This window comes from Lepus europaeus, chromosome 5, assembly GCF_033115175.1.
Source record: "Lepus europaeus isolate LE1 chromosome 5, mLepTim1.pri, whole genome shotgun sequence".
Taxonomy (NCBI): Eukaryota; Metazoa; Chordata; class Mammalia; order Lagomorpha; family Leporidae; genus Lepus; species Lepus europaeus.
In genome coordinates, this window is record NC_084831.1 from 105,105,827 (window position 1) to 105,121,897 (window position 16,071).

Sequence of the window (16,071 nt, forward strand, 5' to 3'; positions counted from 1 at the left end):
CTAAAATTAAAATCAGTGACAACAACAAATTATTTTGAGGCTGGAGAGAAACTTGATCTCTGAAATATTGCTTGTGGACATGTAAAATAGTACAGCTACTCTGGAAACCAGTTTGACAATTTCTAACACAACTAAATACACACTTACCACACAATTAAGCAATTTCAGTATTGGACATTGATCCCTGTGAAATGAAAATGTACATTCACACAAAAATATATGTCAATATTTTATTTGAAATAGCAATTTTATTTGTAATAACATTAAATGGAAAACAACTCAGATATCCTTCAATGGATGAGTGAATATAAAGTCAATATAGTAATATGATAGAATATAATAACTGTTGATATATGAAAAATATGAATAGTTCAAAAGGCACTTTGTATAAAAATAAATCTCAGATTATATATTATATAATTACATTTATATTTCATTCTAGAAATGATAAAATATGGGGAAGAAAAAATTAGTGTTTTCAAAGGAATAGAGATCAGGGTGTGAATATAAAAGGCTAGCATGAGGGAGTTCTTTGTGATTATGAAAGAGTTCTGTAATACAATTGTGGTTTTTATACAATTTATACATGGGATAATAGAATTAACATGCACAGATAAATGCATGTGAAAGTGATAATAAACTATTAAGAAGTATAATGTAGAGAACAGTATTACACCACTGGTAATTTTCTGATTTTTTGCTACAGTTACATATGACATTACCACTGGAACAAACAGTGCAAAAGATACCTTGAATTCTGAAATATTTTGCTACTTCATGTAGAATATAATTATTTCAAAATATAAAGTTTAAAGGAATTAAAATAACCAAGAATAAGAGTACAAATAAAGGCAATCAATCACCTTGTAGTTCCAGTAGCCACTTCTTCTCTGACTTCCAGTGGATATTTGAAACTATAGACAGCACTGAATCCTGTTGCACTATGTTTCTTCCTACACATACACACACACACACATATAATGCTGCTTTCATCTTAATTAAGCCCTTCTCATACACAATTGCTTTAATTCTTACAGTCTGGTGTGCCAGCAAAATTAGCAGTTTTCTTTTTGTTCACAATTTCATGAATACAAGATTTATTCTTATTGTGGATCTTAGCAAACTCAGCATACATTTGTTTCCTTATTAAGAACTTTCATTTTTTCCCTTAAGGATGCACATTATGGCTTCTCTTTGGCTTGTCTGAATTGCTACCATCACTGCTCTTATTCTTTGGGGACATTACTTAGCAAAGTGTGAATTATTTGAACACTAGTACATTGGCAACACAATGATCAATCTGAAAACCAAGAAAGCAGGGAACATACACAGAATGGATATCCTGTATAAAGTAATAATTCATATCCCAGGTGGGATGGCATGAGATTCTAACACTATTCAGAACAGCATACAATTTATAACTTACTTATTGTTCTCTTCTCTCTCACTCCCTGGAATTGCAATTGTTTTGCTATTCACTGCATTCACAGTTCTCTGATATCTTTAAAAACAAAATTTTGGGGGCTGGCGCTGTGGTGCAGCAGGTAAAGCTGCTGCCTTCAGTGAAGGCATCCCATATGGGCACCAGTTCAAGTCCTGGCTGCTCCACTTCCTATCCAGCTCTCTACTGTGGCCTGGGAAAGTAGTGGAAGATGGCCCAAGTCCTTGGGCCCCTGCACTGGTGTGGGAAAATCTGGAGGAGGCTCCTAGCTCCTGGCTTTGGACTGGCACAGCCCTGGCCAATACAGCCAATTGGGGAGTGAACCAGAAGATGCAGGACCTCTTTCTCTCTCTTTCTCTCTCTGTATGTATCTCTCTCTCTCCCTCTCTCTCTCTCTCTCTCTCTCCGCATTTCCTCTGTGTAACTCTGACTTTCAAATAAATAAATATTAAAAAAAATTTTTGGAAATGTTCTTTTCTCATTAAGTTGCTGTGGGCTCCCATAATTTGAAAGATTTCATCCAAAGTGTAAGTCTACCATCTATGGCAGTGATATTTTTAATAGACCACACCAATTATTTTATCTTAGTGTTACCTCATTGCAACATTTAATGTTTCTATTTATTGTCAGTATTTCTGATAAAATCAAATTTGGTCTAAAGGGTTCAATAACTTCAGGATAAACAATTTGGGTAAGAATGTTTTATAGGTGATGCTATGTACCCCATAAGGAAGCACATCTGTCAATTACTCTCAGTATCAGAGACCTGATTTGATCACCTGGCTAATGTGATGACCAGCAGTTATCACCAATATAAAGTTGTTTCCCATTTGTAATCTGCACACTACCTGCTTAGTACTATGTGACACAGTTCCCTAATAACTTTTACAATTATGTTGATCTTAAGTAAAATCTTTGAGTGTTTTCAAATGTTTCTAATATACATTTTCTGAAACTCTGCATTAAAATTTACCTTTAAAAAAGTGAGTAAACTACAGTTCTTATTAAAAGATCAGAAACATGCTTAAAGTTCTCTTACGTTAAAAAACAGAGTAGAGTGAATAACACAGACTGAGTTGGCCAAACAACAAACATCTACTTCTCACAGTGTCGGAGACTAGGAAGACAGGATATCAGGTTGCAGGCAAAGCTGATATCTGGTAAGGACTCATCCTTAACTGTAGACAGCTACCCTGATGTGTTCTCACATCATGGACAGAAAGGAATGGTCTGTCTTCCACTTCTATAAAGGTACTACTTTTATCATGGATTTCCACCTTCATAATTCCTGTAAACCTAACTATTGTCCAAAGTCATCACCTCAAAAAACAATACGTTGGAAGTCAGTACTTCAACATATTGAATTAAGGGGAGAGTGAGAAAAAAATATTCAATTTGTTACACATAGTTTGACTTCTTAACACCAGAATCTTCTGTATATTTCCCAGGCAATAAATGGAATTTAAAACACTTATTCTATGACCTCTCTCCTGACTTGTGTGCAATTTTATACATTTTAATTACATATAGCCACACACTGCATAGCAACCTTCCAATCAAAAATAGACCACGTATATAATGGTGTTTCCATTTGGTCATAAAAGAATTGAAATTTCCTATTAGGACATGGCAGCTATAGTAATGTCATCACAACACATTACAATGTGATTGTGGCAGTACTAGCATAAAGAAACCTATTGTGGGTTGGCTCTGCTGTGCAGCAGGTTAAGGTGCCACCTGCAATGCCAATATACCATAAAAGCACCAGTTAAAGTCCTGGCTGCTCCATTTATGATCCAGCTTCCTGCTAATAAACCTGGAAAAGCAGCAGTAGATGACCAAAGTACTTGGGCCCCTGCCACCCATGTGGGAGACCTCATTATAGTTCCTGATTTCTGGCTCCAGCCTGGCTCAGCCCTGGCCATTGCAGCCATTTGGCCAGTGAACCAGTAGATCTCTCTCTCTCTTTGTAACTCTGCCTTCCAAATAAATAGATCGTTTTTAAAAAGAGAGAGACTTACTGCACTGTCAATTGTATAAAGACATAGCACACAAAATTATGTATGTTATACATGAAAATGACAATAAATGATTGTTAGTGGTTTATATATTATAAATTTACTATTATGTTAAAGTGTATACCTACTTAAAAAAATAACTATGTAACATTATGCCATGATGCACAAGTAGCAGCTTTATACATCTCCTGATTACCACATCAAGAGAACTGTCAAGTGAGTGATCTATACCATGTAGGTTTGTGTAAGTATATTCTATGATAGTCATCAATGATGAAATCATCTAATGACACATTTTCTGAATATATCCCCTTCATTAAGCAAGACATAACTGTATTTTAGACTAGAATTTATTATAATTTATTACTGTTGCTACTATTACTTTAAGTAGTTAAATTTAGTTATCCACTTACATCTTTACTCTGTTTCCATTTGTTCTTTAATATCATATATTGCACCTGGAGTGCTTTTTCTTTTATCCAAAGAACATCCTTTAGTATTTTCTTTTCTGAGAGCGTAATGATCAAAATTTCTCAGCACACAGAGGACAAAAATATAATTTTTATTTCATTTTTGTTGATTTTTCACTTGATATATCTATAAATGGCATTTGAAAATCCCTTTGAATGTAACATTCCATTGCCTTTTGACTTTCATTGTTTTGGCTAGGAAATCTGTTGTCAGTCTCATCTTCTATATTTAAAAATAATGCATCTTTTTGACTACTTTGAAGATTCTCTTTTTGTCACTGATTTTCAGTAATGCTGCTATGATGTACCTAGGCATTACTGACTCCCATCAGCCCTGACTAGGGTTTATAACAGTTTTTTGAGTTTGAGATTGCTGTTTTTCTTTGGCCTTGAACATTCTTTAGTATCTCTTCAAGTACTGTTGGACTCCACCCATTCACCACTTTCTTCACTTCAATAACACATCAGTCTTTTACACTATATCTAATACATTTCTTAAGGTCATTTATTTATGATTCCATGTAAATATTTTTCCCTGAACAATCTAGTGTGCTAATTCCCTATCATGTCTTCTCTGTCATTAAATGGATCCACTAATTTCCTAATTCTTGCTATTACACATTTTCATCCAATATCCATTTGTTTTTTGTTTTTCAAAGATTTATTTGTTTATTTCATAGGCAGAGTCAGAAAGAGAAAGAGGGAAGGAGAGGGAGAGAGAAGGAGAAAAAGGGAGAGGGGATAGAGAGGGATAGAGGGATAGAGGGAGAGAGGGAGAGAGAGAGAGAGAGAGAGAGAGAGAGAATCTTCCATCTGCTGGTTCACTCCCCAAATGGCCACAATGGCCTGGGCTGGGCCAGGCCAAAGCCAGGAGCTTCTTCTGAGTCTCTCACATGAGTGCAGGTTTCCAAGCACTTGGGCCATCTTCTGCTACTTTCCCAAAGGTATCAGCAGGGAGATGGATTGGAAATGGAGCATCCAGAGCTCAAATTGGTGCCTGTATGGGATGCTGGCATGGCAGGCAGCAGCTCAACCCACTATACTGCAGCACCAGTTCCCATTTGAGTTTTATAATTCCCAGTTCTCTTCCAAATAGTTCTACATTATTATATAATTTTAGTTTAGTTTTAGAAGTAGAAAGAATTACAGAGAGATTTCTCTTTTGCTGATACACTCCTCAAATGTCTGTAATGGTCAGGACTGGGCTGAGGCCAAAGCCTGAAACCAGGAACTCAATCCAGAGGGTGGCAGTAATCCAATCACTTAAGCCATCACCACTGCCTCACAAATTCTGCACTGGCAGGAACCTGAAGTGATGAGGGATGCAGGCACCTATTTTCATAAGTGTTTTAGCTGCTACGCCATACTCTTACCCCAAATTTTCATTATTTTAAAGTCCATGTCTATTAATTGCATTATTTTGGTTTCTTGTAGCCTAAGATTTTTTTGATATTTGGTAGTCTTGTTTTCCCATATACTCATGTAATTTATTTTTGAATAGTCTAATGTGAGATTTAGTGTGAAAAACTGTAGATGGAATGTGTAACTCAAGGATATCATATTCATTCAGAGAGAATTTATTAATTCTTCTGTTAGGAAGATAGGCTAGGGAAACTAAAGATCCCAGAGTGCATTGAACTATTCAAGATATAATATGATCTGAATCTGTTGTTCCTACTCTAGGAAGAAATACCTATACCTACTTCAGACTTATTATTGTCAGAGTACCAATTGTAAGTTGGGTTTGTTTGCCATGGTCTCACCTCAATCTAAATTAATCTAAATCTAAATTGCAAATCAGAATTTGCAACCATAGTAGCACTAATCTGCTGAAAGTGACGCTTGGTATTCATCCTATCAGTATTTGCTTTCATGGCATTTCCCACATGCTCAGGGAAAAGGCAGAACCAATGGCAGGCTCATTTATTTGGGCTTCCCTTCTTCAAGTTTTGTCCCACAATTCATCCAGTGCCATGTAGCTTTAGATGTCTTCTAAAACATTTTTTAAATATAAACCTTATTTAAATATAAGTCACATCCAATAAACACATTCCTCTTAAGTATGGAGTTAGGTAAGTTTTCATAAATACATAGAGCAATGTAGGCAATAGCAAAATCAAGAAGTAAAAGCATTCAGTAGCTCCAAAAACCCGCTTAGGTCAATCTTCCCCCTCCCATGCCCCAAGATTGATTTGCCTCCTATAGTTATGAATATTTTCATATTTTCTAAAACGTCACATGAATTTAATCATTTGCCTAGCTGCATTCACCAAGTGTGCCGAGTATGGTTTTCTATTTCATCTACGTTTTGCATATATTAGCAAACAGTTTCCTTTTATTCATTAATATTTGATTCCATGGATTTTTACAAAATGTTTATCAATTCTCCTGTTGATAGATTTTGTTTTTTCCACTTTGGAGTAATTATAAATTGAGCTGCTACATGATTTCAGGACAAATTTTTGTGTAGACATATGTTTCCATATCTCCTGTATAAATATCCATCTGCAAAATTGCTGGTTCCTTTATACTTATTGTATTTATACTTATAAAACATTGCCAAGCAGTTTTTCAAAGTGGTTGTATAACTTTACACTAATCAGAATGCATGAAAATTCCAAGTCACATTAAAAAAGTCAATTGAGTATGTATGCACTTGTTCATTTGGGGATGCTAATAGTCCACTGGTCTATTGGTCTATCCACTACCAACACTGCAATGTTTTGTTTACTGTCATATTATAGTATATCTTGAAACCAGCTACCAATAAAAGCAGAGTGTTGGAATTAAGATAGGAGTTACACTGAAATCATCAAGCAGAGTTTAGACATCTTAGTAATCTTGAGTCTTCTGATTCATATATGTGATATACTTTTCCATTGATATAGATATTTAAATTTTCTTCTCAGTAGTTTTGTAGCTTTCAGTGTCAAGGACTTGCAAGTATGTTATCAGAACTGTTCCTGGGTATATGACAGTTTTGTAATATTATAATATTTTCATTTTCTAAGCATTAATAGAGATGCAGTTTATCATTACTAAGTTTATTAAATGACTGCCTATATCTGTTGATGTACTCACATGGTTTTTCTCATTAATTTGGTAAATCATATTGCTGGGTTAAGCCCCACTTGGTTTTTTAAAAATTATTTATTTTATTTGAATGGCAGTGTAACAGAGAGAGAGGGAGACACACACAGAGAGAAAGAGAGATATCTTCCATCCACTGATTCACTCCCCAAATGGCCACAATGGCCAGAACTGGGCCAGACTGAAGCCAGGATCCAGGAGCTTCTTCCGAGTCTCCTACATGGGTGCAGGGGCCCAAACACTTGTGCCATTTTCTGCTGCTTTCACAGGTGCATTATCAGGGAGATGGATCTGAAGTGGAACATCCAAGAATCCAAATAGCACCCATTTGGGATTCCAGTGCTACAGGCAGCAGATTAACCCACAAAGCTGGACCCAACTCGTACTTTATCTTAATACAAGAAGTTTTCAACATGTTCACAGAAAATGCATTTCATGAAAAAGTAAGTGTAGATTTCAAAACTTTTTTGCACCAAAATAAACCTTTTAAATTTCATTTCCCAAAAACTTCTTGCAGAATCCTTTTATTTCATCCTTTTGTACACTGTTAAGCTCTATTTCTCTTTTTTTTTTTTTGGACAGGCAGAGTGGACAGTAAGAGAGAGAGAGACAGAGAGAAAGGTCTTCCTTTTGCCGTTGGTTCACCCTCCAATGGCTGCCGCGGCCGGCACACTGCAGCTGGCACACCACGCTGATCCCAAGCCAGAAGCCAGGTGCTTCTCCTGGTCTCCCATGGGGTGCAGGGCCCAAGCACTTGGGCCATCCTCCACTGCACTCCCAGGCCATAGCAGAGAGCTGGCCTGGAAGAGGGGCAACCAGGACAGAATCCAGCGCCCCAACCGGGACTAGAACCCAGTGTGCCGGAGCCGCAAGGCGGAGGATTAGCCTGTTGAGCCGTGGCGTCGGCCTCTATTTCCTTTTAAGCTTCATTATTTTTGCCTCTGCAATCACAAGAGTACTGATATTTAATATTCATTTAATATTTTTGTTAAATTCTGTTATTGAGATTTTACTGCCTTCATAAAACAAGTTGAAAACTGTTCTGCTTTTTGGGGCCAGTGCCATGGTTCACTTGGTTAATCCTCCGCCTGCGGCGCTGGCATCCCATATGAGCACTAGTTTCTAGTTCCAGTTGCTCCTCTTCCAGTCCAGCTCTCTGCTATGGCCTGGGAAGGCAGTGGAGGATGGCCCAAGTGCTTGGGCCCTGCACCCGCATGGGCAACCAGAAAGAAGCACCTGGCTCCTGGCTTCGGAACAGCACAGCGCCAGCCGTAGCAGCCATTTGGGGGGTGAACCAACGGAAGGAAGACCTTTCTCTCTGTCTCTCTCTCTCACTGTCTATAACTCTGTCAAATAAATTTTAAAAAATCATTTAAAAAAACTGTTCTGCTTTTTAAAATTTTAATTTTTTAAATTAATTAATTTTTAAAAAATATCATGTAGGTTCTCTGTCTTTAATGTGCTGTACACTGTTATTTAATGCTATAACTAGTACTCCAACAGTATTGTTTCATTTTGTGTTGCTATGTGGGGGCAAACTGTTGAAATCTTTACTTAATATATACTAAACTGATCTTCCGTATATAAAGAGAATTGAAAATGAATCTTGATGTGAATGGAAGGGGAGAGGGAGCGGGAAAGGGGAGGGTTGCGGGTGGGAGGGAAGTTATGGGAGGGGGGAAGCCATTGTAATCCATAAGCTGTACTTTGGAAATTTATATTCATTAAATAAAAGTTTTTTAAAAATTTTTAATTTTTAATTAGTTCTTAATAGATTCAATATGCTTTGTAAACTCTACTTTTTAAAAAAGTTTGTATAGGCCGGCGCCGTGACTTACCGGGCTAATCCTCCACCTTGCGGTGCCGGCACACCAGGTTCTAGTCCTGGTCGGGGTGCCGGATTCTATCCCGGTTGCCCCTCTTCCAGGCCAGCTCTCTGCTATGGCCCAGGAAGGCAGTGGAGGATGGCCCAAGTCCTTGGGCCCTGCACCTGCATGGGAGACCAGGAGAAGCACCTGGCTCCTGGCTTCGGATCAGCGAGATGCACCGGCCACAGCGGCCACTGGAGGGTGAACCAACGGCAAAAAGGAAGACCTTTCTGTCTCTCTCTCTCACTATCCACTCTGCCTGTCAAAAAAAAAAAAAAAAAGTTTGTATAAAGATATTTCTTTTAACATAAGGATTTAATCAGATTCTCCAATTCAACCAGGCTTAGAGTTTTCTTTTTGGCAAGATTTGTCATTACCTTATTCAATGCTTTTACTTAAAAAAATTATTTGACTGGCAAACAGAGAGACTAACATATAAACAAAAAACTCCCACCTGCTAGTTCACTTCACCAAATGTCTGGGAGCCAACTCAACTCAGGTCTCCCACACAAGTGGTAGAGAACCAACTACTTGAGCCATCACTCACTGCCTCCCAGGATATGTATCCAGCAGGACACTGGAATTGGAAGGAAAGCCAGGACTTAAAGCCAGGCATAGGATGCAGGTATGCCAAGTGGAATCTTAACTGCGGTATTGAATGACTACCCTTAATTCAACACATTAATAAATACAGTTATTTTTAGACTATATTCTTTTTGTTCATTTTTGAGTTGTGTTTTAATAGTCAGTTGTCCATTCCAATCAAGATATTGAATTTTTAAAATATTGATTGAAAATCAGTTATCTGATTTATTTATAAGATTTGATTTATTTATAAGATTTGATTTAATTTATAAGATTTATTTATTTGAAAATCAGAGTTAGAGAAAGAGAGAGACAGTAAGACAGACAGACAGACAGACAGAGACAAAGAGAATCTTCCTCTTTCAGTTCACTCCCAAGGTGGTTGCAACAGTCTGACTTGGTCAAAGCTGAAGACAAGAGCCAGGAAGTTCATCGGGGTTTCCCACATGAGTTCAGGGGCCCAAGTACTTGGGCATCTTTGGCTTATTTTCCCAGGCTGTTTGCAGGGTTTTGGATAGGAAGCGGAGCAGCCAGCACCCATTTGGGATGTCAGTATTGCAAGCAGTGGCTTTACCCACTACTCTACAATAAGTTACTCAATTTGTAAAGTTGTTCATAATATTCTCTTATTGTCTTTAATGTCAATGGTCTATGTAGTGATGTCCTCCTTTTCATTCTTGATATTATTTTTCTTTGTAAATTAATCAGTTGTCTTAGTAACCTAGACTGCCATAAGAAATAACCATAAATTGGGTGGTCTGAAATAACAGAAATTCATGCTTTAATTGGCCTGGAGTTTAGAATCTAAAACCACAACTCCTTTTGAAGTCTCTAGAGGAAGATTTTTAAAAATATTTATTTACTTATTTGCTTCTTCCTAGCTTCTGATTGCATTCCTTAGTTTGCAGCTATATCACTCTGATTTCTGCTTCATGCAGGCTTCTCTCTGCATAGCCTGTGTCTCATCTCTACATAATCCCTTTTTTAAAGGACAATGTATTTAGGACCCTAGCCTATTATGAACTTACCTTAACTAACTAGATCTGAAAGACCCTGTTTCCAAATCAAGTCACACTCTCAAGTCCGAGGGAGATGTGAATCAGGGCATGGGCAGGGAACAACACTGTTCAACCCAGAATGTCAAGTCTTGCTAAGTATTTATCAATTTTTAATTATTTAAATAAAAAAGCACTCTTGATTTTGCTGATTCTTTGTGTCCATTTTCATCAATTTTAAAAAGTTCTTATGTCAGTATATCTTCAAACATTTCTTCTACATCAATTTTCTCCCGAGATTCAATGCCTTCAAATCCCAGATAATCTATTTTTATTTTCACTCCTTTTTCAGTTCACATAATTTCAATTGCCCTATTTTCTAAGTTTATTGATGCTTTCCTCTACATGTTATCTAAATCATATTCAAATGAAGAATTATTTCAGTTTGTGATTTTTTTTTCTTTTGAGAGAGAGGCAGAGAGAGAGAGTTAAAGCTCCCATACACTGATTTACTCCCCAAACATCCACAATGGCAAGGCTTCACAGCACTGAAGCCAGGATCTGGAAATGAAACCCATGTCTCCCAAATAGTGGCAGGAGCCCAACCAATTGAGTCATTTTCACTATCTACCAGGGTTTGCAATAGCAGGAAGCTGGAGTCAGAAGCCATAGCTGGGAATCAAACCCAGGTAGCCTGATATGGGAATCAGGCATCTTAACCACTAAGCTAAACACCTGTTACAATTTTCTGAGGTTTTTTCCTTAAGTTTTCTGTATCTTTACTAAAATTCTTCATTTTGTCGTCCATGTTTTCTACTGCTTATTTTTTTAACTATATCTTGCAGCATCATGAACTCCATCTGGATAGACCAAGCATCCAGGAAATTTCTGAGCTGCTCCTATTATCTACGTCTTCTCTAAACCACATTTTTCTGCTACTTTGTGTGCCTTATAATCTTTTACTGTGTCCTATATATTTTCTAGAAAAAGATAGTATAAATGAAAACAAATTGCCTCCAGAAAAAGGTATGCCTCTTCTTTTGTCAGCATTCCAGTGTGAGAGGCTAAATCAATCTGATCCACAGTTGGCAAGGAGTTGGGCTTTGCTGCAGGTACAGTTTGATTATTTATCATTTCCTTCTGAGTTGATGGACAGGATTTCCCTTTTAGAGGGGACTGGGATCTGAGCATTGGTGAGATTCTAATGAAATCTTTGTGTTTTTCAAGTAAGCTGCTAGCTTTTCAAACAATGAGATTTATCTCTACACTCTATCATCACTGGTATTTTAAGATTTCTATGGCATTCTCTATAATCTTTAGCTTTAAGGCTGAAGTAGTGGAGACAGTCATGCTTTCCCTACAAACATGTCTTGCCTCCACAGTCAAATAACATAGTTTTGGGTGAACAAATAAGGTGCTTCTCTTTAATTCAATGAACTTTAATACATTTTCCCCCATTTTGAAAGGCAGACAGTCTGACAGAAACACGCAGAAAGAGATGTACTATCTTCTGGTTCACTCCCCAAATACCTGCAGTAACTGTGGCTGGACCAGGCTGAAGACAGGAGCCTAGAACTGTCTAGATCCCCCATGTGGGTGGTAGAGACCCAAATACTTAAGCAACTACCAGCTGTCCCTCAGGGTGCATATTAGCAAAAAAACTGGATTCAGAAGCAGAGCTAAGGCTTGAACCCAGAGATCCAGAAATGAGTTGTGGGTATGTCAGGAGGCATCATAATTGTTATACCAAACAGAAGCCCTTCAATGAACATTTCTGTGTTTAATCTTTAGATTTCAGAGTAAGAGTGCTTAAGCTAACAAAATTTGCAATGCTGTGAACTGACAGTGAAAGTCTGTTTCCTTTTTGTCCTGAGCACACAGCAAGATTGCATTTCCTAGCTTCCCTGGCAGTTACATGTAGCTACAGGCTGAATTTGAGAAAGCCAAGTGAACATGTATCTATTCTGATATTATTGAGAAACAAAATATTGCTTTTCAATTTTCTTTTCTCTTGTACCAATTGGATACTGGTGACAAGATTCTAGGAGAAGGCAGATTCACAAGGTAGAAAGAGCCTTACCAAATTTCCCTAAGTTAATTAATGGAACTCAAATACTATCAAAATAATATTTTTGTCTTAAAATGAGGGACCAGCTCTGTGGCATAGCGGGTAAAATTCGCAGTGCCGGCATCCCATTTGGGCACCAGTTCAAGTCCTGGCTGATCTACTTCCTATCCAGCTCTCTGTTATGGCCTGGGAAAGCAGAAGAAGATGGCCCAAGTCCTTGGGCCCCTGCACCCATGTGAGACACCAGGAAGAAGCTCCTGGCTCCTGGCTTCAGATCGGTGCAGTTCTGGCCATTGCAGCCAATTGGGGAGTGAACCAGCGGATGGAAGACCTCTCTCTCTTTCTCTGCCTCTCCTTCTCTATGTAACTCTGACTTTCAATAAATAAATAAATCTTTAAAAAAAAATGTGTGGTGTGTATCACTAAGTCTAATATTCTAGAAATGGACAAGGAAGTCTTCGTTTTTCCCTAAATCACCTTCCCTATACATAATTTAAAATATTATTAATTTTGATACTATCAATTTCCTTCTTACCATATTACAATCCTTCATAACTTGCATCATAATTTTCTTGATATATAGCAATCAGGATAGATGGTATTTCCCAGGAGTGGCTGCATGATGATTTTCAAGAGCATGATACTTTTTTTACTATTTGCATTTAATTTTTTCCCCTAGTGATGCCAACATTCAGTCAACATTTATTGAAATGTTTCCCATGTTCAAAGGTGCTTGATATAGATAAACAATATTTCATTTTCTGTCCATAAGTCTTCAGAAGATTTTGAATTTGGGTTTTTTTTTTGTTTTTGTTTTTGTTTTTGTTTTTTTGTTTTTTTTTTTTTTTTTTTTTGGTTTTTTTGGTTTTACTTTGATTCCTATATCCAGGAACTTACTTATAAATGAGGTTTCCATTTCCATCACAGAATTATTACTTAAATTGTTCTTTCTTACATGTTAAACTCTTTCTTATCACTTTTATTTTGGCCATGGAACTCTCTTTTCTAAAAAAGACATGCCTTGTAAATCTTCTTAGACACATTTGCAATTTCCCACTGAGCATCTTCCAGATGAGTATTTTCTTCTCTTTAATTTTGTCAGGGATTTGTAAACCATTCCTCATCTTCACAGTAGATTCAAGTAGAAACTACCTAATCACTTGCATGATGCGGGAAAAAGGTAGCAAATTGTTTAGTGTATATATATGTATATATATATATATATATATATGTGAGATATATATATGTATATAAATGCATGTGTGTATATATATATATGTGTGTGTATCTCACAAACATTTTGTACTTAATTTGAATTCTACAGAGATCAAATACCATTACAAAGGCTCAATTTTTATCTGTTCAAGACTACTTTTACAATTTACTATAAATGAAAAAATGTAAGACACGCTTGACTGCAGTTTGGAGTGACTTTTGCTTGATATCTGCTATTACTCATGTATTTCAGTCTTGCATATAAATTCTAATGCTTTTCTATGTAAAGCATCACTGGAGTAAATGTATCTAGAGGTAACTCTCCTTCATTGGTGATTAAGATCTCCTACCAGAGACCAAGCTTCATGACATTATGGAAAGAATGTATGACAAACCAGTTAGCACAGCATCTGGCCTTATGCCAAGATTCAAATCAAAACCTACAGAATCTCTGATGCAAAGCTTAAGCCAAGAAAGAACTCACAGGAATTCACGTCTGCTTCCGTTTATAGATAGATTCCCGAACAATAGCAACAAAGTCTTAAGACTACCAGAGACCCTATAAATAGAATAAAACTTCTACTTCACAACATAATATAAAAGTACTGACTAATGCAGATTATTTTGGGTCATGGAAAAATCCCTTTCATAAAAGTGCTCCCAATAAAACACACTAAAAAAATGATTTATAAAATGTGAAAGGCTGGTTCATGCACTTCAAGCTGTTTCCTTTAAATGAAGTAGGAAAAACTACAATGTTGCAGTCCTTTGGTTTTATTTTCTGGATAAAAAAGTATGGGCATAAATGTTTTAAATAGTCCTCTTGATGATATCCTTTAAAACACCTCATCAAATGGCTTATTTCATGTTTCCTAATTATCAGTATTCATCATCATCATCACTGTCAGCCTTGATCAACTGGTTGAAAATTTCAGAGTGGAAAAAGCAACTTGTGTGAACCTTTGCCCAATCCCTGAGAATCATAATAGTCACAAAAATACATTCATCCTTTCATTAAAAATCTCTGGAAAGTAGTGGTGTCCGCTCATTGTTAATAGGGCAAGGAGCAGTGTCATAGAGGGTTAATCCATGTAAATTGGCTTCCACCCGTAAAGAAATTTTCTGGAACAGAAAAGAAAATTATATACAGAAATTCACTCCTAAAAGAGAAAGCACCTTTTCAATATGTTCTGTAGACTATGTTTGGAATCAAAGATGTAGATCGTTTCCAATAGGTAATGAGAATGAGATGAGCTATTGACCTGAGAAAACCAAGCTCCCCTATTCAGGAGGTTCCTTGTTTTTCTTTGCTTTCTGCCAAGAATCAGTAAAAATAGACATTGAGGGTGACCTATATATTTTTAAAATTCACTTACAACTCCATTTTGAAGGCAAAACCTTGTTAGCACACACTATTTCAAACACAAATAAGTTACTCTTCACAAATCACTGCATATGGTGTCAGGTTTTAAACAGTTAAATTCTGAAAAGCCTAGAGGTTTACCTATGGAATATTCTCTCATCCCAGCTGAAGGAAGTTTGACCCCATAAATTTAATACTGTGTTGTCTTACCTGAAAATCACGAATATAAGTCAGGAAAAAACCAAAGAAGGAAAATGACATAGACCATTCTGCTGCTGTAGTGATCATGTGAAGCACATAACCCTTGAGTCACAGAGGGAAAGAACAATTCTGTGAAATTTCACTGAAATAATCTATAGTATTTCTCAAATAAAAAAAACCTCACAATTCTTATTAACCAATCTGTCCTCTAAAAGTCAATCTTTCACATTTATCAAGCACATCTCAAGAATTAAAGAGCACACACTAGGAACTGCTCCTAAATGAAACTAGTTATCTTAGTTTCACCTACAGCAAATAAAATTTCCATTTACATAACCAAGACAGAACAGGAGAATTTCTACTCTACAATCAGGGAGTCACTGTCTTTCCCAAAGCCAGAAGGGACTCATGAAATGCCACCAATAAATTTTAACAATGCTCATCACAAACTTAGTAAGTGCTATTTTTAGAATATTAAATAACATATGGGTTAAATTTGGAGAATCTACTAAGTTATTTTACAACTTTATTCTCACAACCATGTCTTATTCACAGACAATTCTTTAAAAAATGATTTAAAACAAAAAGCTGCAGGGTTGTTTATGAAAATAGATGAACTCAGTATTGAGTACATGTCCCTTATCTCTTTTATTCTCAGGACTAGAGATGATGTTCAGTATTATTGGAACCCAGATGCAGACTTGAAAATAAATTTTCAGACAATACAAAGTAAGAGAAAACATCTTTTCAACTCAGG

The 16,071-nt window shown here is 36.6% G+C and overlaps 1 protein-coding gene across 9 annotated transcripts in view; it reads right to left on the reverse strand.

Moving 5' to 3' along the window:
• Positions 1-221: 221 nt before the first annotated feature.
• Positions 222-16,071, reverse strand: part of DRAM2 (DNA damage regulated autophagy modulator 2) — a 37,750-nt gene continuing 21,900 nt past the window's right edge. For 8 of the 9 annotated variants that reach the window (XM_062191953.1, XM_062191952.1, XM_062191949.1 and 5 more), the window contains 2 exons: positions 15,324-15,416; positions 14,240-14,872 (listed from right to left, as the gene is read on the reverse strand). In XM_062191953.1, the coding sequence (XP_062047937.1) occupies positions 14,765-14,872; positions 15,324-15,416 (201 nt within the window). In that variant the 3' untranslated portion in view covers positions 14,240-14,764. Of the gene's footprint in view, positions 954-14,239; positions 14,873-15,323; positions 15,417-16,071 lie in introns of those variants that run through there. The other variant, XM_062191956.1, reaches the window with a different exon arrangement.